This window comes from Amphiura filiformis, chromosome 5, assembly GCF_039555335.1.
Source record: "Amphiura filiformis chromosome 5, Afil_fr2py, whole genome shotgun sequence".
Taxonomy (NCBI): Eukaryota; Metazoa; Echinodermata; class Ophiuroidea; order Amphilepidida; family Amphiuridae; genus Amphiura; species Amphiura filiformis.
The window spans coordinates 7,535,061-7,558,532 of NC_092632.1; the positions used below are offsets into that span (position 1 = coordinate 7,535,061).

At 37.6% G+C, this 23,472-nt stretch overlaps 1 protein-coding gene across 2 annotated transcripts; it reads right to left on the reverse strand.

Moving 5' to 3' along the window:
- Positions 1-276: 276 nt before the first annotated feature.
- LOC140152552 (circularly permutated Ras protein 1-like) lies at positions 277-23,380 on the reverse strand. Of its 2 annotated transcripts, XM_072174938.1 has the most exons (19): positions 23,250-23,380; positions 19,420-19,561; positions 17,428-17,490; positions 16,421-16,543; positions 15,526-15,708; positions 14,573-14,744; positions 13,666-14,002; positions 13,104-13,152; positions 12,200-12,371; positions 11,729-11,813; positions 11,190-11,393; positions 9,772-9,970; positions 8,764-9,006; positions 6,989-7,102; positions 6,104-6,199; positions 4,228-4,319; positions 3,914-4,037; positions 2,458-2,499; positions 277-1,013 (listed from the first exon to the last, which is right to left on the reverse strand). In XM_072174938.1, exons 2-19 carry the CDS (start codon positions 19,540-19,542, stop codon positions 801-803), a joined length of 2,634 nt encoding a protein of 877 aa, XP_072031039.1. In that variant the 5' UTR covers positions 19,543-19,561; positions 23,250-23,380; the 3' UTR covers positions 277-800. The 2 variants fall into 2 exon arrangements, with proteins under 2 accessions (XP_072031039.1, XP_072031040.1); XM_072174939.1 differs by lacking the exon at positions 2,458-2,499 and having other exon boundaries at positions 278-1,013.
- Positions 23,381-23,472: the final 92 nt, after the last annotated feature.

The window sequence follows — 23,472 nt, forward strand, 5'->3', positions numbered from 1 at the left end:
TGATCCCCATTTCAACAGTTTATTTTTATGACTAATCCCCCTCCCTGTGATCCCCATTTCAACAGTTTATTTTTATGACTAATCCCCCCTCCCTGTGATCCCCATTTCAACAGTTTATTTTTATGACTAATCCCCCTCCCTGTGATCCCCATTTCAACAGTTTATTTTTATGACTAATCCCCCCCCTGTGATCCCCATTTCAACAGTTTATTTTATGACTAATCCCCCCTCCCTGTGATCCCCATTTCAACAGTTTATTTTATGACTAATCCCCCTCCCTGTGATCCCCATTTCAACAGTTTATTTTTATGACTAATCCCCCTCCCTGTGATCCCCATTCTTTCCCTCCCTGTAATCTTCTAATGGGCTATTCCATTTATAATCCACACACCACCATGAAGGATTTCACTGCCATCTCAATTCCATTGCACCTTCAGGTAAAAGTTCTAGTTTTATTTTTAAGTTCCTATTGAAATTTATAGAAAAAAAATCTGGTTGAATTTTGCACAATTTGGCCTAAAATTTGGCTATTTTGTTTCGCATTCTAAAATCTTGCACACTTTGTCCACTTTTTATGGATAAAAATGACTGGATCTGGAATAATTGAAACTGCTTTAATTTGGTTGGAATTCCAAAATCTTTCTCAAGGGGGTGTGATTTTCAAATGGAATAGCCCAATAGAGTCAGTCCTTACATTACAAGGTATTGTGAAAATATGCCCCCAATGTGAACATAATGGCATCCACAAACTAAATATTAAAAATACAATGATATCATAAACATGGCAAAAGTTTGTTTGTCTATTTGGAGTGTGTTTTGGACTGTTTGATGCCATAGTATTGTTTCTTGAGAGCTTCATCAGTGACTGTCCTAGATGTGCTGACAGACTGGGCTTTGGATTTGGAGTCTAACAATGCTGTTGATGTGATACCGTGTCCCTTTTTCTTCATCTTGGCATAGGCTTTATCAGATGAGTGACCTCTGGCTGACATCACCATGTCATGCCTGTGAGGCTGTAAATAATGAAATATTACACACTATTTTAGTACATATTAATGGAATTCATTAATAAAACAAACCATGATGTAAAAATGTTGAATCAAAAAAAGCCCTGCACCCTCATTCGGAGGAATTGGTGAGCCAACTTGAGTCAATGAGACTGAATAAAGAAAAGAGCAATTTAACCGATATATGTGACGTGTCATGTCAAAAGGAGACACTTTTGGGCAGGATCGTAAATGTAGATATAGCTAAAATCTGCCCGTGGGTTATTTTTTTTCACCATTTGGGTTTGTTGCGAATTTGTGATGTTGTTAATGTTAAAAATATTGTCTGATAGTTTCAGACCGGAATATAACTAGCATCTTGTATTTTTTGAGACATTTTTCAAGGTAATTCCTACTCTCAACACTGTCAATAATATTTTTAAAGGCCGATATCTCAATTTCCAATTTTATAATACCATAACTTAAGAACTCAATATCTTCGCTTAGGAATGTCCGATTTCATTGGTGAAAACGGTGTTGTGGAGCAAAATATCTCTATATTTAAGATATGTAAAAACCTCAAAATTGATAACCTGCCCAAAAGTGTCTCCTTTTGACATGACACGTCACATATTTTCACAGAGCTTTATATGAATAAGTGAACATTTTGATACCAAAATCAATGTTATACAGCATTCCATATCAAAGTTATGGATACTTGAAAATCACAATCATTGTCTCTTAACATTACATTTTCAGCTTATCACCATTTAAAATTCTCACTTTGTTAATTAGTCAATGGAAGAAAAATACCTACATATTTTCCCTTACATGTTCATAAAACTAAACTTTGGACTGAATAGAAAATGATTCTAGTGCATTATTATAAAATTTGCCATAATTCCACATTTGTACTCATAAATTAAATGGCATTTGCTACATTCAGCCTCAAGTTACCAATCATTGCAAGATACAGTTGAACATGACAATTATTATAGTTAATAGGATGAACAAATTTTAATCTTTCCCCAGAGTAGGCCAGTGCATATAAACGTTGAAAAAAAACCCAGTGCATCCGGCCAGATGCACTGGGTTTTTTTTTGGTTTTTTTTCAACGCTTATGTGCACTGGCCTACTCTGGGGAAAGATTAAAATTTGTTCATACAGTTGAACAGTTTTTAAAAACAGTAATTATCCAAAATTAAACAAAAGAAACATTGACCACTTAAGCTACATTAGTTAAACATGAAGGTAAAACAGTTTGCTAATCACACTATGGCACACAGCAATGAAAATCAACACTAGTTCCGCAAACCTGGTTGGGACAATGCAATCCCTCTCGTGCATTTAAATGAAGCTATAATGACAAAGCACTAATAAATAAAAGGCCAACATACTGTACTCTTCACAAACATTACAAGGTTACAATGACTTCCCCCAAGTTAGTCAACCATTATAAGATTCTACCTACCAAAGACATGCACTGACGTTCAGAGATTAGTGGCATGGTGTGCTACATATATACATAAGCAAGCAGAGAAAATGAAAGAGATGTTAATTCATGCATGAATTAATAATGAAAATATGTGCATGTGAAACTACAGTCCAACCTCTCTTATCCGGACCTCTTTTTATATGGATCTCTCTGTTATCCGCTGTGAAATCCTCACAGGAAAACATGTTTTTGATGATTTAACACCTTCATTCCATGCTCTGAATGCTTAGAATGACATATCTATGTTTCACAAAGCACTCTAATTTCTAAAGCCATCTTTAGGTGCTATTATCCCATATTAGCCCAATCTTTTGTTGTCACAATTTCAGTCCTTGGATCTTCAATACAGAATTACATGTAATTCACTTATCCGGATTTTTCACTTATCCGGACAATGCTTGGTCCCATCATGGCGGATAAAAGAGGTTGGACTGTACATACAATGATACTGCCAAACAGATATTGTGTTTTATACTATGTCTGCCCAATTTCACAAAGCTTCACGATTGATTTACAACATCTAATCCCCTATTAAATCAAGCGTTGTCATGAAACAGGCCCCTGTTTTTGTATGATTTAAGCAGAGAAATGTATGATTTAAGCAGAGAGATGCTATGTGACAAATGTTGAAAGGATACAAGCTTAAGGTCCGTTCATACTATGCCAAAATTGCGGTGGGTGCATATTGATTACTTTTTGCCCCAACTCACCGCATTTCCAAGTTAAAATGTATTAAACTTTATTGTGATATCGCAATGCAGTAGTTTGCAGTACGACAACGCACCGCAAAGCAATTGCGGCATAGTATAAACGGACCTTTATTGTGGGATAGGTTTTATGAAGGGAGTTCATAACAATTCGCTACTTGCATGGTTCCGCCATTATGCACTATGTGCGGGAGAGCCTCGAACTGGCAGCATACATGAATGGGAATTGAACTAGTCATAACATTCTGTGTAAGGTTACATAATTCTTCCTTTCATGTATGCTGCCAGTGCGGTACAGTTGCTACATGTGTCTCTCATTATTATACAATAGCGAATAAATACCGAACTCATCTGAAATGGAGGAACATTCCTAAACCATGCCATTTGACTTGGGGATGAAATGATCTGCACTTGAGATGAGTCTGGTACACAGAATTAGAGAAGGAGAACCGGGACTCCCTATACCGGCACGTACAATCGCCTCGAGCGCATTCCGAGGGAAACCGAATACCCCCAATTTTTGCTCCATGCCTGTGTCAAGATGGCGGTCGAGTCCTGGTTCTCTGGTTTTAATTCTGTGGTCTGGTATTTATTCCTAGCTATTATGTAGAAAGAGACACATGTAGCAGCCGACAAGTGCATCCTTTTGATGGATGTACACATATGCACCTATTATATGTCACTCTCAAATCCAGATGAGACAAAGTATACAATGCAACACTTACCTTTGGTGCTTCTAAGACGGCCAAATCTTGAAACATTTCATCAGCCTCATATCTGTAGTTACTGTGAGACTCAGCCTGAGAGACGTTAGATGCCCCTCTTGAAAACAGGCGATTCACATTGGACCTGTAAATAAGCAATGGAAAAAAATCTGTAAATGTTTGTGGCAGATGAAAAAATAAACTATACACTGTAACATTGAAAGCCCCAAAAGGCTCAAATTATCAAACACCAAAATTTAACTTCATTTAAAAATAAATTCAAACAAAAATGTAGGTGCATATTTCAGTGTATGTAGTACACAGCATATACTTACAAGTGTATCTTGGCTGTTTTATAGTCCTTTTTCTCAGCTAATTTGGCAGCCTTCTGCATAGCTGATGCTCCTGCAACAGCTACATTCACATTCTGAATTAAATAAATATCAGTACAATTAGTTATTTCAATCAATCAACCAGTTATCAATCTATCAATCAATATCCATCTCAGTGGCGTTAATGGCACGTCCCCCCCCCCCAATCAATCTGAAAATTTAGAAAATCCCACAGGAAAATGACTGAAAAATGGCTTGTTCCCCCCATCAGACCCGTTGCTTCCCCCAATCATGGTCGGTGCCCCCCAATAATAATGAATTGAAAGAAATTAGTAATTGGTTCAAGTCGAACAAACTATCGGTAAATGCAAGTAAAACAAATTACATGGTTTTGGGTACACCACATATGACATCAAAAATAAACTCAACTGTGTGTGATGTATCTCCTGAGATCATTTTAGATGAGACAGTTCTGGTACGGGTTACTAATACAAAATTCCTGGGTGTGATTATTGATGAATGTTTGACGTGGAAATACCATATAAACTGTATAGCAAAAACCATTTCGCTAAATATTGGAGTTATGAACAAACTTAAATTTTATGTACCTGATCGTATCCTGTATTCTCTATATTGTACTCTTGTTTTACCTTATTTAAATTACGAATATTGATTTGGGGGATACGTGTAAAACATACTTGGATAAAATTATGAAATTACAGAAATGGGCTGTGAGGACAATAGCAAATAGTCATTATAGAAGCCACACTGCTCCCTTATTTGCCAAATACAATATTTTAACTCTTGCAGACACCTACACACTTGAATTGGGGGTATTTATGTACAAGTACAGTAATAATGAATTACCGGGCGATTTGATGGCTTCTTTACACTACGCCCAATATTCATAATTACCAAACGAGAAACGCAGATAAATTCAACTAATGAAGAACAACAAAACATTTACTGACCATGCCATTCGTACTGCTGGTCCAATATTATGGAATTCATTGCCAAACTCAATAAAAACTGCAAATTCATTGAAACATTTCCGTAAGATATATAAACGTGACTTGATCTCAAAATATGATTAATTCTTGAGCATTGTGTTTCTCGTTTGTTTGTTATACTTTGTTTTGTTTTTACTTCTTTTGATGGTAACATTTCTTTGTTAAGGGGGGTGACTTCCTCTGGCCTTACTGGCCTTCTGGTCATCCCCTCCATAATTCGTTTGTTTGATATTACCTTTGTTTTTTTAAATTTATACTTGTGTTATTTCATGTGAATTATGGGAAAATAAAATATGATGACTCACGCTATGCCACTGATCCATCTATACATTAGTCAGTCAATCATAATTGTAGGACCCAACTATTTTAACATTTTCCTATGGATCTATAAAACTGCACATATGCTATTTTGGTGTACAAAACTCATGATTTTTGGAAACTGTACGAGTTTATTTCACAGAATTTGTGTAAAGTAACTTCATATAAAAACTATATTGCGCCCTCACGTCCGCAAAATTTGTGAAAATAAAACCCTACAGAGAAGCAACTGTTGATAATATTTGCAGACTTCATAACATATTCAATTCTAGACTTTTTTTAAGCAACATGAACATGCATCAAACCCACAGCAAGTCCAACCAAAAAAGTATTGGCTACATGATTCTTCAGTTATATCTCTACAAAATTGGAAGCTGAATCCGTTTACAATATTTGCTTACTACTAATTCATCGAGCGAATATCATTTAGAACAAGACTGGATGATATACACTGAACGTCACACACTGTGGGAGGAGTATTTGCTATTGTAGTTTATCTCCTTGTTTCTTTTTAGGGGGTACCAGCTGTGCTTGATGTAGTCTCCTTTTACCTTTTCCATTTCTTCTCTGCTTGTGGTTGTTTCTCTTTCTTGTGTGATAATTCTCAGCAGTTTTCTGCCATCTGCCTTGGTGTATTTAATTTGAACCTGTTTAAAAAAGAGGCAAATTTAATCAAGACAAGTATTTTTCAGTTTTAAGCATTTCAATTTCAATGACATGCTTTCCAGTTGAAACCTGTACACCCCCTATGGAAGATATGACCTTCGACACAGGGAGTGTGAATTTCAAATGGAGTTACCTGAATGGGCGACTACGTTTGAAATCTGCACCCAGTGTGGGAGATTAAGGTCATGTCTTCCATTGGGGTTGTAAATGTTTCAACAACACATATTCAACATAATAATACCCAATCAAATAACAAATGCATATATAGGACAAAACAAGATATGTCCCGAAAATATGAATACGGAATTCTCTTTTAACAGAAAATATAAAGAAAAAAAAAAAGGAGGTCTGTCTCTGGTCTCACAGAAGGTTGAAAATGCAATGCGGTATGCATGCTTCTTGTGGCTTTTTTTTTGTTAAATGATTTTCATAAAATATTTTTGGACTTTTTGATGGATTTTAAGAACATCGCAGTTGACCAGAGACAAACTTATCTGTTTGGCCTTATGGCAACAAAAGAACACCCTGTTCTATGGGTGGGTGGACTTGACAAGTAGGGTCCGTCAGTCAGTCAGGATTTTTTTCCCTTGAGCTTGAAAACATTTTTGCAAATATCTCAATTATTTTCAAAATGAATCCACATCACCCCCCCATGCTGTTTTTAATTTCATACAGGTAAAAAAATGTTTATCCCCCAAACGCAAAATCTGGGTCAGTCAGACCTTTAGAACAGGATGGGTTTTTTTGTCATTTTTTTACTGTAATCTTACCTGGAATGGCAGTTTTTTGATGTCTGCATTTTTATCTTTTGGTCTGAAGCTGAACGACAGATCCTGATCCTTGAGAACATTGCCAATATTCCGGTGAAGTGTATTCCCATTTGCCTGCAAAATACATAAGAGTTTACATAGCATGAGATGGCAAGAAAATCTGACTCAAGCTTTAAAGTGAAGAATTCAGTAAAAGAAGCAAACACTCATTCATTCAATTAACAATAGTCAATTAATTGATTTCATAAATAATAAGCATCAACCAAGCATCCATGGTCGATCAAAAGATCAAACTAATTGGCTTCTACTGCCTATATTGTCTATTGTTAATTGTGACAATATATGAAACTTTGCCTGTATTGATATTGACCGATGTAAATTTAACATTAATTCTGATAAATTAGTTGTTAGTTCAATAACACCAAGCATCAAAGCAGCATCGATGGTCGATGCAAAGATCAAACAAATTTGGTTCTGGTGCCTATAAGGTGTGTGCACTGAGATAATAAAATTGTGCTTATTAACGAAATGCATGAATGCTTGAACAACAAAACTTTTAACAAGTCAGTACCCAGATGAGTACCCAGATGAGTACCCAGATATCCACCCAGCCTATACTCAAATGTTTCACCTATCTGTTTAACACCACTTTCCCATCCAGAGAGGTTGCTTCAGCAATTCAAGCTCAGTCCAGCCCTTTGGGCTGGCCTCACGCTACGCGCTCATTAAGTCCATGCTTTGGTTCCACCTTTCGGCGGGCCTTGCACAACGTGCCTCTCTAGGTCCGTGAGCTTGGGTCACAGACTGTGGCTACTATCTGTTGGGATCAATAACTCACTGAATCTTCCAAATTATGCCATTTTGTTCGTCATGTAAAATGAACTCAAATAAGGAATAGTTCGAACGATCTAGGATGCTTTGTTACCTAGGAAACATAAAATAGGTCATGGTCAATAGGCCCTATAGGTCATCCGGGTACTTATTTTACATGACGCTACAGTCAGCTACACTTACGCTTTTCAACCCACAATAGATCGTGCAGCTGAGCGACTAGTTGAAGACTTGTAGCAGAGCTCATTCAGTTGTTTACATTCTGTTTTGACCTCGAATCAAGCAAATTTCTCGGCCGATTTCGGTAAAATAAAAGTTAAATACTTGGCGAAAATTGCATTTTATGTGAAGCTGAACACATGAACATGTAGAGGAGAGTCTTTATTTTTGTTGTTGGCTGGAGGCCCCATGTCGAGAAGTTATAGAAATGGTAGTATTTTGGCCGATTTGAAAAGGGACAAACCACAGAAAACTACAAATTTGACTTCTGAATCGGATTTGTTGTCAACCTATAGGCTGCAATGGGGGGTTGACATTTATTGCTGGGTTTTGGCAATAAAAAAGCATTCTAGACAGTGCAAACTATTCCTTATTTTGACTTCATTTTAATTTTGACCTTTCTGCTTATATAACTCAAGAACAGTATGTTGCAGATAGGTCAAACTAAAAAAATATTCATATTTTCATAGTCATACTATAAAACATAAGAAAAGTCCTCTATATTTGAAGGATATAATTACAGTTTTCCAATACAGTAAAGATAATATTTGCACAATTAATTTTTCTTGGTTTGAGAATTTCAAATATTTTGGCTTCACTTTCATATTTCTAATTTCCAAGGTTTCTATATACACTTACAAGATCTTTATGTAAGCTTAGCAAAATTAATGTAATGCAAAATGCTGAACTTTTATACAGAATTAGCGCTTTTCAAAGTAGCTTACCCCATCTTCGTCAACAAACTCAAGTGCTGGATGTAAGATGAAGGTGACCTGGACTTCGGTGGCGATGACTGGATTCTGGCCGAGTAATCTGATCTGACGTGACAACTCATGTGGGTTGAGGATGTCCACTGTACCTGAGGTGATGGAGCACGCTATGCTGACTGTCTCCATACATACGGAATCATTGGTTTCAATGCCAATGATAGAGATGGTAGTCTGTTGTTCTTTTGCAATATTACCAATCTGTGACGAGAAAATATGATCATCAGATCAGGGAATAAGTTAATTGGGACATGTCTGTGATCTAATCATACAGTGGAAACTTGGCATGTTGCCCATGGGGATCGACGATAAGACCGCATGAGCAAACTCAAAAGTAGCGCAAATAACGCGAGCGTACACAAAAGAAACTTCATGCAATATCGCCAGGTGTGAACGCTGTACCGGCGTCAGCTGAATTCGAGTATTTAATAATCTGTGGATCTAATGGGCACTGATGGAAAATGGAGTGCAATGGACATTGGAGCACAAGTCTCAAATTTTATCAAATATTTGGTTGAGAGGTATAATTATGTAATTAACTTTGTTTTATAACATTGCTTTTTTTGCCAGACTCATGAGTCAGTTATATCAATATTATTAATGTGTAATAACAAGCATCATATCTGGATTTAATCAAATTTTGGGGACCGTCTATGGTCTACTGGACACTGTTCAGTATAGTGCAATGAACACTGAAGCACAAGTCTTCTAGGGCATTGGGAGTAACCATATCATCTGCTAGCTCAAGCTGGAACTTATAAACTTGTAAGTGTTTTATTTGATTGAGAGGTATTATGTAATAGCTTTGGCTATTTTGTGGAAGAATTTTATTTTGGTTAAGATATATTTTGTAAAAGAGTCGTACTTCCTAGTTTAATTGTTTTAATACTGTCATTGCGTGTCTAATGAAACATTTATATCATTAATAAGGAATTGCGAATAGGTCAGAAATGCAGCAAATCTTACCCTAGTGTAGAAATCACCATTATTTCCCCTATTGCCATAACTATTCAATGATCCAACACCTTGGTTAGGCTGTCCATCGGTGCATAAGACCACTTCTGAGCCAGGCTGCTTCTTTAACATACCAACTGCAACAGCAAGAGCTGGTCCAAGAGCTGTGCTCCCACCCTCATTCAAATCTCGCACTCTGTCTTTCAGACAACTGCAAAATAACAAAATGCAAAATAAATATTTGTGGCCTCTGCAGCAGCGCTCGAAATAAGGCGCGTCCTTGCGTCAAATACCCGTGAAAGTAGACGCGGACCCGCAAATTTATACGGTACGGGTCCGCGTGACCCCTTAAAAATTGAACCAAACAAAGAGCAGAAAATCCTAGTTTTGATGTCCTACTGGAATATCTGATTCACATAGTACGTACAGCTCCCTGGGTACACTTTCAATTTTAGTTTTCAACCCGGATCGCCGTAGCTAATTCTCTCTTGAAATTTCAATGGCAAGGGTCCGGGGTGGGACCCTTGAAAATTGGTGAGGACCCTTGAATTTCAAAGGCAAGGGTCCGGAGGACCCTTGGATTTTTGTTCTTACTTCGAGGCCTGCTCTGCAGAGTAATAATATGGTGAATTTAAAGATCAATTGTATCAGAACTTGCATCTTTTGTACATTTGATGCCCAATGGACAAAGCATAACTTTCTTTTAAAATTTAGTTGCCTGACTTGAATTGTATTCTGATTTTTCACAAGCTGCATGCATGAGGCAAGCTTGGAAGCACAAACATCATCAGGGCTCCTGCAACTTGCACATTGGCATGGATCACATTGAATATCACAACTTGCTTTCCCATATTTCAACTTGCCCAACATTCAAAAAATATATTTGCCAACATCAAAGTTTATTTAAATTTGTTTAATGAGTGCTTCTAAGTCAGACAAGGTTCAATTTTGTGCTTAAGGCTTGGGCAAGTAATTGCTGTTTAATAACTTGCTTTCATGCATTTACAATTCTCAATTGCTATTTGCCAATATATCTTTTCAAATCTAAGTTTTCTGAAGATAGCTGACTTATGATAACCCAGTTTATAATAATATTCTGGGTCATCACATAGCTGTGCGCAGCATTTACGCTACTTGCACTTTGCGTAATGCATGTCACCGTTGAGTGCTTTGTGAATTTAAGCAAACACAAGGACACTTGTGTACACTTTGTTACCATGTGTATACACCTGGTGCATGTGACCTGGTTTTCCGAACATTTCGGATGTTGATTTGAAAAGGTCTATGAGCAAGTGATAAATTTGGGTGCTGACAAACAAACAAATCCACACACACCCCAACCCAAATACATACACACAGCTAGATGGTCAGAGAAAGACAACCTTGTATTGGCATTCTAGCATACTCTAGTTCTCTCTACGAATACTAACCTTCCTGACTGACTGACTGCTTGAATAGCCATCTCTTGGGCAAGTGTCTGGCCAGTCTGCAACAGAACATCTACATTTTTGAGTTTATCTCCAGCAACATGGCTCACATCTTGGCTACCGTCCCCGAATACGTTGACATCCTGGCTGAATGTGATCAGGATCACATGCTTGTCGGGATGCTCTATTTCATAGCGTTCCAGTTGCCTGTAAAAAATAATATCTGTGATGTTAATTGCTCTGCATGCTAGCCATAGGCTTCATAAAAAGTCACAAGTTTTGAGACATTTTCTCAAAATATCAAGATCTATCTATAAGAACCACTGAACCAATACTAGGCTTGTTTGTACTCTTTTTAATGCATTTTTCATGCTGATACCAAATATGGTCATGAAAATGTACAACTGTAAAAATTTCTGAATATTTAAAGTAAATTTGAAGCTAGTCGTCTGCAGTTGACATTAAAAATTTTAAAAGTTACAATACCCTTGCTGAGGAAATCAAGAGAAATGTAAACAGTCAGATGAGAAAAGCAAACTGACCTCAAAACAGCCATCTTCATGCAGTCGAGTCGTGACACATAATTTGTTCTGCGTCTGCTGTTATCTTGCATGGCAAGCCACTCAGCTGTCAAGTCAAAACATATAATAATGAATTTAGTAGAAAACAAACTAAAAGCCCTATAATAGCCTATATACGTTAACTAGTTTCATTTCACAGATGACCCTTCCCTTCCCCTATCTCTAATAAATTTGAAGTGTTTTTAATTTGGTGTATAGGTACACTTTTGTTCAGTAAAAATGTTATTTCCAGCCGGTGCCGGCTGCAAACAATCAAGTTGTAGTGGACCTCCTTCATGCTTGTTGTCAGTGGGAAGTAGGAGAAATAGGATTTGCAATTTTGGGTATACAGTATAATATGTTTCAATGTCACTAGCTTCCTTGGTATAGCTTAATTGGTTAGAGTGCTGGCTAGATATCCAGGGGTTGCAGGTTCAATCCTTATATACTTACATTGTAATGATGGTAGTTCTGTGGTGGAACTCATGGAGCCACTGACATCAATACAGTAGACAATAGTACCAGTTTTCCTGAGACCTTTAGCATTCTCTTCCTCCATCTTTTCATCTTCAGTGGGTTCTGGAGCTGCTGCTAACAGGTAATCGATGGTGTTCTCTTTGGGAATCTGTGTGTGTGGTGGACAAATTGCCAGCATGGTATATTACAATATTCAGATTTAGGGATGTGCGGTATATCCTGGAAACCTATTTTTTCAAATAATGAACCGACTCAACTCAAAGCCGTGGCTGGGCTCACAAAATTCAATGAATTATCAGGGATGGGTGATCTACCCAAGGGGAGGGGCCAGACACTACTCATTTTGGGTCTACTTTATTTCATAACCGCTGAAGAAACATTGAATTAAACATAAAACTGATCAACTGGACTCACATTTATTTGAGAGGCTACAGTATCACACCTTATCCAAGGTGCATCTTCAGGCCGTCTGATGATCTGGCGGCAAAAGGGCTGAAGAAACTTGGAGAATATGCACATTGTTTTGTAAAATCTTACATCAGCCCTTTTGGATCGTTGTATGTGAACAACTGATGGAGCCCAGTACTACAGCTCATCGTCACGGTTTGGTGTAGGAATTGTCAGGATTGGGGTTGAAAATGGATACCGCTATATGACAGTCCAGGACAGGAAACGTTTCTAACATTAATTTTACAAACAGGGCAAAACAGAAATTGCTGATCAGGACTGTTGGTAGAAGTGGGGTTTATTTGAGTCAGAGAGTAAGAAAGGCATGCCTGCTCATCTCTATTTCAGATTTCTCTATTTTGTGTAATTGTTGTTTGTTTATGTACTCAGCTAATCAATTTGAAAAGGAAAATTAAGGCTTGAAATTACTCACCTCTTCCTCAACAACATCAAGCTCTTCATTTTTCTTGCTGCAGAACTCGCTGAAAGTATAGTACAAAATATGACTAAATATATTAATTTATACTGCGATCAAATTTAGAAGATGATTTGAATTTAGATACGAGTTCAAGCTAGCAAAATCATTCCAGGTGAGCAAAAAAGAGTGTAGTGTTGAAGTTAGACTCTAAATCCTAATGACATATCGCACCACACGATTGTGTTCAAACCTAACCATCTATCTGCCTATTTGACACAAGATTCCCCACTAAGCTCAGTACCTAGATCATCTAAATGCAGTAAGAATGAGATAAATGGGCTTGACATGCTTGCTGTTTGTGGTAAGTGTGCCTTTGGTGGCTTCAATATTTTTACCACAAAAAGAATATCAATGCTATACATGGTCTCACCAGGAGTAGAGAGTTAGGTGAAAAATGTCCTAGGCTGCAAAAAATAAATTTGCAAATTATGCATAAAGAAGAGATTTGAATGCATCCTCTCCTTTTTAACACAGAAAAGATAATTATTTTATTCGGTGATGTGCTCCCTCTTCTTACCAAGTCCATGTCTTTGTGTCGGCTCCCTCTGCACCCTGTAGAACAGACACATGAGAGAGTGTAGCTTTACACTGGCTGCAGTGTTGTGGATCTGCTGTCATGATAGTAGGTTCATTAGCCAGGGTTCCAAGAGACAGTAGTACTACATTGGCATCAGCCTTGGATGTCTTCTCAGGTGGGCCACCTGCAGCAGGTGGTGGAGGGGCTAGTGGCGGTGCTGTATGTGCATGCTGCTGCTGCTGAATATTTAATGGTGGTTCTTTGGATTTCCTGGATAGCAGTCCCCTCAGGCTACCTTTATGCTTCTTAGGAGCTGCTCCACTTGGTGAAGACTTGCCTAAAATAAGAGTGTAAAAATACATATTTATACTGTCATACATAGTTATAATACTATCAACTTTTATTTTGATAAATTGTCAAAGCTAGGATCGATACCAGACAGTTTGACATGATATTTGTGTGCAACATATCAACAAAGTAGCACTGAACACATGATTCTTTGAACAACTCTATTGATTGGGAAAAAGAAGTATTAATCTTGTCCCCTATACCCCACTCCACTAGCTCCTATAAGTAGTATATGACATCAGCATGATGTTATAACCTAATTATGCAAGCTTCAGTCGCCACCTTGTGGGAACCGGGTACGCTCCATCCAGTAAAACAAAATCACACAATTATCATGAAGATCATGATAACGAGCATTGTGTAAGCGATATGTGCATGTCACATTATATGATTATTGTTTTGATTTTAATCACAAAGGAAGAAGACAGCACTAATACCCACAAGATGGCGACCGAAGGGGTAGGGCTTAGGCTGACAACCTCTACTGGACAGTCCAAACCCATGTTTAGTCACCATTTCTGACTAAGGTGCAATATAACAGCTTGTAATTCATGCTAACCTTTTGGCTTTGCTTCTTCCACCTTGATCTTATCCTTGGGAATACCATCCACAACAATCTGTTTCCTGTAGCTGTCTTCAATAGTTGGGTCATAATCGGTGACAAATATGTCACTCACAAAGCGCACAGTGATAGCAGATTTACCAACACCACCAGAACCACATACAACAACCTAATAAGATAATAAAAATAGCATGCAAATTGAAATCATGTTCAGTCACTTATATGAAGTCATTAAAACAATTCTTTTGTGTTTTTTTTTTCAAGGCAATTAAGATTGAATGCATGGCACATTTTTCAATGATCATCCCTGTACTGCATGACTTGATACTTTGGAATCGCAGTCTGTAATCTGGGTGTGTAATTGGTTAAATGTATGTCAACCAAGGTGAATCTTACCATATTCCATGCATAACCAGTAATCACTAGTGATCAACATTTCCCATGAAATTCTAAATTCTATTATGCAATTTAATATTTTTATTAAGAATAGGTATATTTCACACTATAATATTCATCAGTGACTATTAAATGTGCGTAACCAGATTGTGGTTTGAATGTATAACACATTGTGTCACATTGAAGCCCATCACCCAATGTCACCCAAACATTCCTATTCCAAGTTTTGAGTTTATGCTCCAGCAATTTGGATTCAAGAATCACAAGAGTGTATCACAGTGGCCAATAGAACATTACATGACTTCCAGGGTGGTAACCACATGGTAACCATGTTTTGTTATGAGAAAAATATGAGCTTCCACCTGATACAAAAATTCTGTATTTTGATTCAGTACAGTGGGAGATGAGGCTGTCAATCAGGCCAAGCAGCTTTGATGGTCATATAGCTCCATAGTATTGATTAAGGTGGTTAACACCAATGCATGTTCAAGTCCCCGCTGCTGCAAAAATCTCTAGAAGATGAGAGTTTGTGGGGTCACTCTCAGCATTCTTACCTTGTAATCTATACCAGTTCGGTCTGTTTCCCTGACGAGGGAATGGAATGCTTCAGTCACATTATGCCCTGTTTTAGCTGATGTTTCCATGTGAATTAGGCCAAGTTTCTTAGCTTCTGCCTCGGCTGTTGCTTTGTCGACAACACGCTGATCCTCCAGGTCATTTTTGTTGGCACACAAAATCTGAAATGTCAATCATCAGCATGAAAAATATAATCTCTGGGTTTAGATAATTAGTGGTCACAGGTTCAAGTCTAGCAAAGGAAAATCACTTTTTTCATCAGGTAGCCATGCACTCAAGGGAAAAGACAATTTTGAATCAAACCTTTCATCTCAAGAACAAAGTAATATCCTTAATCACAACTCCAGCTTCCTTCTTCACAATCTCATTTCCTCCATTCCACACCTCTCCTCTTCCCTAAATTTCTGTAACTTAGTCTTCATTCTCTCTCTATCCGTGGCATGTGCAGGTGTTCAAAACTGGGAGCCACAGGTCTTAGTTTTATAGACTACTAAAATAGGCCATATTTGTGTGGCCCCACCCACCCTTTTGTGCTCGCCACTGCTCTCTCTCTCTGTCTGTACCTGTTTTTCTCACTTGCAATTATCTTTCTCTCTTCCATCTCTCCCACTTTCCCTCCTCAGGCTTTGTTTCCCAGGATGATAAGCCAAATAACCCTCATGGGTAGCACAATTTTCCAACAATTTGTTATATATTTCTTTATTTGGGGAAACATACAAAATGGACAAATTGCCCTCCACATACAAACATTTCCTCCTCCCTCGGAGCTTCACAGATTGCACATATTTCCACGCATGCCCTTCTCCCTCCTCCTCTCACCGTAAAAAAGTGAGGTGTCACTAAAAAGAATAAAATTTAAACAAATCTACTTACTGCAGGTACTTTCTTTGTATCTTTTAAGGTCAGAGTGAATTTGTAGATTCCCAATGCTTCATCAAATGATGATGCGTCTGTAATAGAGTATACAATCAAGAATGCCTGCCCCTGTCTCATGTACTGAAATCAAACACATTAACATAAATTGATATCAGTCACTTGCTCCTTGAGTGATTGCCAAACCATTTCTAAACCATTCAAGGCATTTTACTAGTTTATCACTACTCCTAGATGGACATATTGATAACACTAAAAATATTAAGTTGAGAACCTTTTAACCATAAATCATTTTACCATCAGCAAACTCATTTGGCTTGATCAAATCATAACAGACATTGGTTTTTTGAATCTTTATTGAGGGATTTAAACTACTTCAGTGGTAAGTACAGCTTTCCAAGCAGGCCCTTATTGCATAAAGGGAAATGATATTTATCAAATGTTTACAGAATATCTATAAAATAACATGATTTACAAATTTATACAAAAACATCAATAATAAGAGGGAAAGAAAATAAATACATTTCAAGTACATGAACGATATAATAATACATGATTATAATTTAGAGGTAATGATGCTTGTCTTGAATTGATGCACAGTTTCAAGGTTTACACAATATGAGCTTTTACAATAAATGAACGTTTACCACTATTGGCAGCAGTACTTACAAACATGTATGTAATGATATTAGGGCAAAACAATTCAAAGGTTGTGGTCCGATTTTTCCATGTTCAGCTTTCTATGAGGCTATTGTTAAAACAATATCTGTTTCCAAATTTTGAGCTGTATTGCTCCAGCGGTTTTGATATGAGAAGCAAAAAACGTGTATAATAATAGTACATACTTCCTGTTCTGGTTACCACAATTCACCACATTTTTGTTCACACCAACTAAACAAAAATGTTTTGTTTGAGCTTTGTTCTGATACCAAAATCACAGTTTTGAAGAAAAATGAGGGACAATTAGACAGGTCATCCCCCGCCTTAAGTAGTGATCTAGCTCATACCTGATCTCTCATGGCAGAATACTCCTCCTGTCCAGCTGTGTCTAAGACATCCAGTAAACATGTCTGAAAAGAAGAATATAAAGGTTTCCAAATGTCAGATGAGATCAGTAGAGATGTACAAAATACTTGTTTTGATGACTAAAATCACTGTAAAGTGTGAAAAATAACCATTGTATGCTATGATCATTGATCAGCTTGTAATAGGTAGGCCTAAGTATTATTCGGTTTTTGTTACTGCACGAGTCGATAAAGTCCCAACTTACGCTAGCCTAAATTCACTAAAGTATGTGTCGATCATGCAATAAGCAAATCGCAATTTGCAGAGGAGCTGCGCCTGCTGTGTGTATGCCATTCTATATCAATCCATGATGTTATGAGCCCCGCCGGTGCCTGTTAGATTTATAAAGTTTACTTAGAGGACAGTTAAATATCAAAAATATCAAATTTTAATAATTTGCCATACAATTTGTATCATATCGGTATTTCAAAAAATTGTGCAAAAAGTAAAAATTCAAAGACAAAATGAGGGCGTCGCTGTGGAGCAAATCACACATTATGGCTTTAATGACACGTAATCTAACCCCAACATATACCGGTAATGATAATTACCTAATTAAAACATGCTGTACTCCACCCACACACTGATGTAATCATCTTACTATAATTTGCCTTATGTTGCGTGTATGCGTGTAGGGGTGTATGTATGTGTGTATGTGGGTAAAAGTCTCTCTCAGTTTTGATCCGAGCCTCGCCAAATTTGCACGGGGGGTGCAGAAAAATATGGGGAGTGTCGTAAGGTACCTTCGGTCGAAATCGGAGCTCGAAGGTCAAAGGTCAACTTTTAAACTTGGTCCGATTGGGCTGTAATTCATCCGGGTGCTCAAGGAAAATATGGGGAGTGTCCTACGCTACCTTCGGTCGAAATCGGAGGTCGGAGGTCAAAGGTCAAATTTTAAACTTGGTCCGATTGGGCTGCAATTCATACGGGAGATCAAGCAAAATACGGGGAGTGACCTAAGCTACCTTCGGTCGAAATCGGAGGTCGAAGGTCAAAGGTCAATTTTTAAACTTGGTCCGATTGGGCTGTAATTTATACGAGAGATCAAGGAAAATATGGGGAGTGTCCTAAGCTACTTTCGGTCGAATGCGGGGATCACATTTGGTTGCGATCGGTGTGGGTTTTGAAGGGTAAAAGGCTCCGTAGCATACGGCCATACGGGTATACCTCTAGTATCAATCAACAAAGCTATCATCAAAAAAGTGTTGATAAAAGTCATGTTTGGTATAAGCAAGCTATCATTGGCTATTCAACAGATATGGTGTTTTTGTACTTGCCGTACTTTTGAGGCGAGCGCGATCGCTCTCGCTCGCCACTGCTCGCCCAAACTTGATTTTTAGTGAGTGACTTTCCACTCGCCATAGACACTAAAAGAAATATCACTCGCTGTGAATCTCCCAAAATCAGCCATTGAAACAGCCATTTCAGTATTTTTAATCAATTCTGAAGCGCAGAAAGTGAAAAATTTTAGTGCGCTTCGCGCACATTTCAAGTTCAACATAAATACCATTCTTGATTGTTTCCTAAATTTATAAGTGATATTTGTGAAAATTCAACCACTCGCCTAGAATCATGCTAGCAAGTGATTAACCACTCTAGCCTTTAATCTAAACGACAAGGCCTGTAATTCCCCATAATACCTTTTCTTCATTCAATAACCAGTGGTAGTGGGCCTCCAGAAAATACCCCCCCAAATCTTGGGCTCCCCACTTGCAACAACAACGAAATGGCCGCCTTCACTTGATGCACACGCCACTGGCAAAGGATCCAGGTATGGGGAAACAGTCCCCAAGAAAGTTTTTGCATTTGGGCCCCGCCACTCCCTGCAGTTGTAGAGCTTGGTGAATATTTTTGCATTTAAAAACTTGGTGTGACTGAGTAGACCCATGGTGATAAGATCACCATCTCCCTCATGAACAGTGTAATAGTATTACCTTGCCATCATCACTGCCTCCTGCTTCTGTTGAACGTTTGATGCCCTCACTCAAGTCTTCTGCATCAAACTCTTCTTCTTCAACATCTTTACTTAAGTATACAAACTTGCTGCCAAATTCCATAGTGTGAAATGGGCTGGCTCTGTGTTTAAAAAGAAGATAATGAGACATATATGTTCATAATAGGGTAGATATTCATTTAAAATTTCAATTTCATGAGAAAGCGCAGTCCCTGTACATGGAATGTGCTTTTCTTCTGTGCTTAATTAGGATCACTTAATTGGCAAAGTACAAAATACTGCACAGACAATCCACTAGTCATACAAAAGAATAATGTGCCTCTGGTATTAGGCTATTCCAGCTGAAATCCATACTCCCTCTATGGAAGACAGGACCTTAATCTCCTGCACAGGAGGTATAGATTTCAAATGGAGTCACCCATTCTGGTAACCCCATTTGAAACCCTTAAGTTTAAGGTCATGTAAGTCTTGCATTGGGGTTGTATGGATTTCAACAGGAATAACCCAATTTTTTCAGCAAGGGCGTTCAAACTCTAATTAATTTGCATCAAAAAAGCATGAGAAATTAATAAGGAGCACTTGTGAATGTGTGGTACTTGGCAACATTATTACATGCAGAGCCATTGATTATTAGCAAGCGGCTGACACAATTGAACACATATACATTAGGAAAAATTTCTTTCACAAACTTGTTTAGAAGAAAGATCGTTTTACTGGAATTTCTTTTTTATTTGTTACGTTAGTATGAGCCCCTGGATCCTATTGTATTATTTATAACAATAGAATATGGAAATGAAACCTGACGTTTGATAAACCATGCATGTATATTTTATCGGATGTATTTCCTCTTTATGTATATTGTACAGGTGCAGTGTGTGTGTTTTCACCCCAACCATGACTTTTGTTTGAAATTGAATTTCAGCTCATAAAATGTGGAAACACAATTTGATATTGTGCACAAGGGGCAGCTATATAATTATAAATCTTGTTTTTAAAAGAGAACAATTATTGTCATAACTGCACTCTGCACATAATACTGCACATTTTGCACAAAATAGTGCATACACTTTGCAGATACACTATAGCTATTTAAAAAGTTATCTTGGGAAAGTCCTTTCTGACATTTCAACAACAAATTGTTTCATTCCATTGCACTTGAGATAACAAAACAACATAAACACAACAAGCTCAATTTGATATTGAAATCAATCTTTAAACAAATATTATCTTTTTCTTTAAAACTAACAATATTTTACACACTCCACTTTGGGCTATGTATGGTTCAATAAAATAGGTGAGGTCATTCCTAAATATTTGCATTTATTCTCTACAGTCAGAACACGTGTACACAATCCATGGATATTGATGTCCATGATATATGACTCACACTAAGCTACTATGAACATTGCATCAATACTATTTATAACAAAAATGATTGCCAAGTATGGTGAAATATCCTATAGCAAGTATCTCAAGAATAGTTTCAAACTGCAATTTCTGCACCTTTCAACTAATTTTTGCACTTTTAAAAAATGTTGCAGAATCATTTTCCCATGTTCGCTACTATATTATCATAATTGCATTTATAATTCTTTATACATCTCATTTCAAAATTGGAAATGTTGCTGTATATCCCAGCATGCATGTCAACTTCACCTATCCATCCATGTCATGATGCCACACCAGAGAGCACAAAGCTGTACATGTGTAGTACAACATTCATATTACCATGCAGAAACGCAGTACATGTATGCCAGGATATTAAAATATCTTGCAAAAGTGAATCAATTCATTCTTTTATGTTTTGCCGATTTCCTTTTACAAATTTTAAAAGCTTATGTATAATTTTGCACAAGGTCCTGTGCACACGCTTGATGGTGTGTGCGTATACACAAGGGTTAACGCTTTCTTGGGCTATAAGTATATTGGGATTGTGTCCTATTACATGTATACCAAATGTTGAGTTACAGTCCGTTGTGATGTCAAATGTATCTCTCCCGGGGGTCACTCCCATTGTGCCCTGTACACCATCCGCGATAATCAACTTTTGAAAAGCACCCTAAACAAGGATTTAACCCTTGGCTAAAACAATACCCTAAACAGGGATTTTATTCCTTGCATCAAATTTCATACCCTAAATTTCATTTCACAGATTAGCAATTGCAATTTTGCTACCCTTTTTTCCAATATTTCATGTTTTTGACACCCTAAACGCTACAGCGTGATCGTTCTTACCCACAAAAACTACCCTTTTACGTGTTTTCATTATCGCGGATGGTGTACAGGCCACAATGGGAGTGACCCCCCCCCGGGGTATCTCTGTCACAGTGAGCATGCTGATTGTGCCACCTTAGCAAATGGCTTGACAATGATGTCAAGTGGTCTATGAATTTATCACATGTGCATGAAGCATAGGTTGAGCAAGATTTAGTTCCAAAAATGTGCTTTTACAGCCTATAGCCATTTTTGACATAAATGAGCTGCTTCCAAAACTGTGGCAATCAACAAGTTCAAGCTTTTTTGAAAAATGTAACATACATGTATTTGAGGAAATTAATAACATGTTGTATGTACTCATATTTTCATTCATGCGGCATTTAGGATGCTGATTACATGCAGGTAAAAGGTATGTTTCTTGCTTTTCTGATTTTTTTCAAATTATTTTTCGAGACAATATAAACTTTTAGAAAAAATACCTTACCACAAATTTACATCATTATTTATTCTTCGTACAGGGAACATACAATGATTGTTATGGGCTGTATATCTGGCTGCTAGAAAGGAGAAACTCAACTCCATAGTCTACCTCCAGTCACCGACCTTAATTTTGAAGTTCAGCGTGTTCTGTGTGAGAGTGCACATTATGCACAATCTGTGTACTACGCGCATTGCTTACGCACTCGTTCGCGTCACGTAGGCTTGAGTAATTTTTCGGGCAGGTTGATGCATTTATATTTGGTTCTATTTTCCAACATTTTTAGTGATCATTGTTCAATAAAATCAGCAAAAATCACATGTTTTTTTAAGTTTCTTCTTGTGTATGAAATAGGTTTCAAGGCAAGGGGTGTGCACAGATGCACCAACATCAGTGCAAGTGCATTATTTTGTCTAATTTCTCGAGCCAACAGGTAATAACTTAATTTTTACTCGATTGATGAGCGACAAGCGATTGCTCTTTACTCTAGCCAAATGAGGTACAACGTAGCGTGCATTATTTTGTCTATTTTTTATTACTTCCGTGGTCCGGGTACGTGCTGGTGAATTGCGATCGCGTATAAGTGACAAGGTCGCCTACTACGCGCCGCGCCGAAGACCAATGGGTCAGCCGGCTTGTTGTCAAGTGCGTTGATCAGTAATACAGTATCAGCCAATCAGCGTGATTGTTTATTTCTTCTGTGTGCACGCTCGTCTACGCTAGGCACACAGCTCGGACCACGTCGGAAGTAATAAAAAATTAACTTAGTTCAATTTCTCGAGCAAACAGCATGAACAGCCACACAGGTAAATAACTGAATTTATACTCCATCGATTTAGCGACGAGCGATTGTTATTTAGCCAATGAGGCAGCGTGCTCTTCCCTACGCAACAAAAATCACTCTACCTCATTTGCTAAAAACCAATCGCTATCGCTCAGCAATGGAGTATAAAGTCAGCTTTAAGCTTTCATGTATTCATGTATGCATGATTATGGCGACGGATCATGCGATAAATAATATTTAAAATAATGATTTCGGCGTGGATTTGAAATCATCTTATTTCAAGCATTTCGATAAATTCCTGTAAAACATCGTTTTCAGTAAATGCACTCACCCTTATTTTAAAATAATGTCAAGCTTCTGGTTTACGATAATGTTGTAAAAAGGCACAAAATTCTTCTCATTTGGATTGGAAGGATCAAGCTCTCAGCTCAATTCCACATCGAATGCTACAATGTCAATGTATTTGCACGACCCTGCGCTGCGATTTTGTTTACTTCCTGATGTCATAGGTGGAATTTCCCGACTATTTATAGAACACGCCTATGATTGGTCGA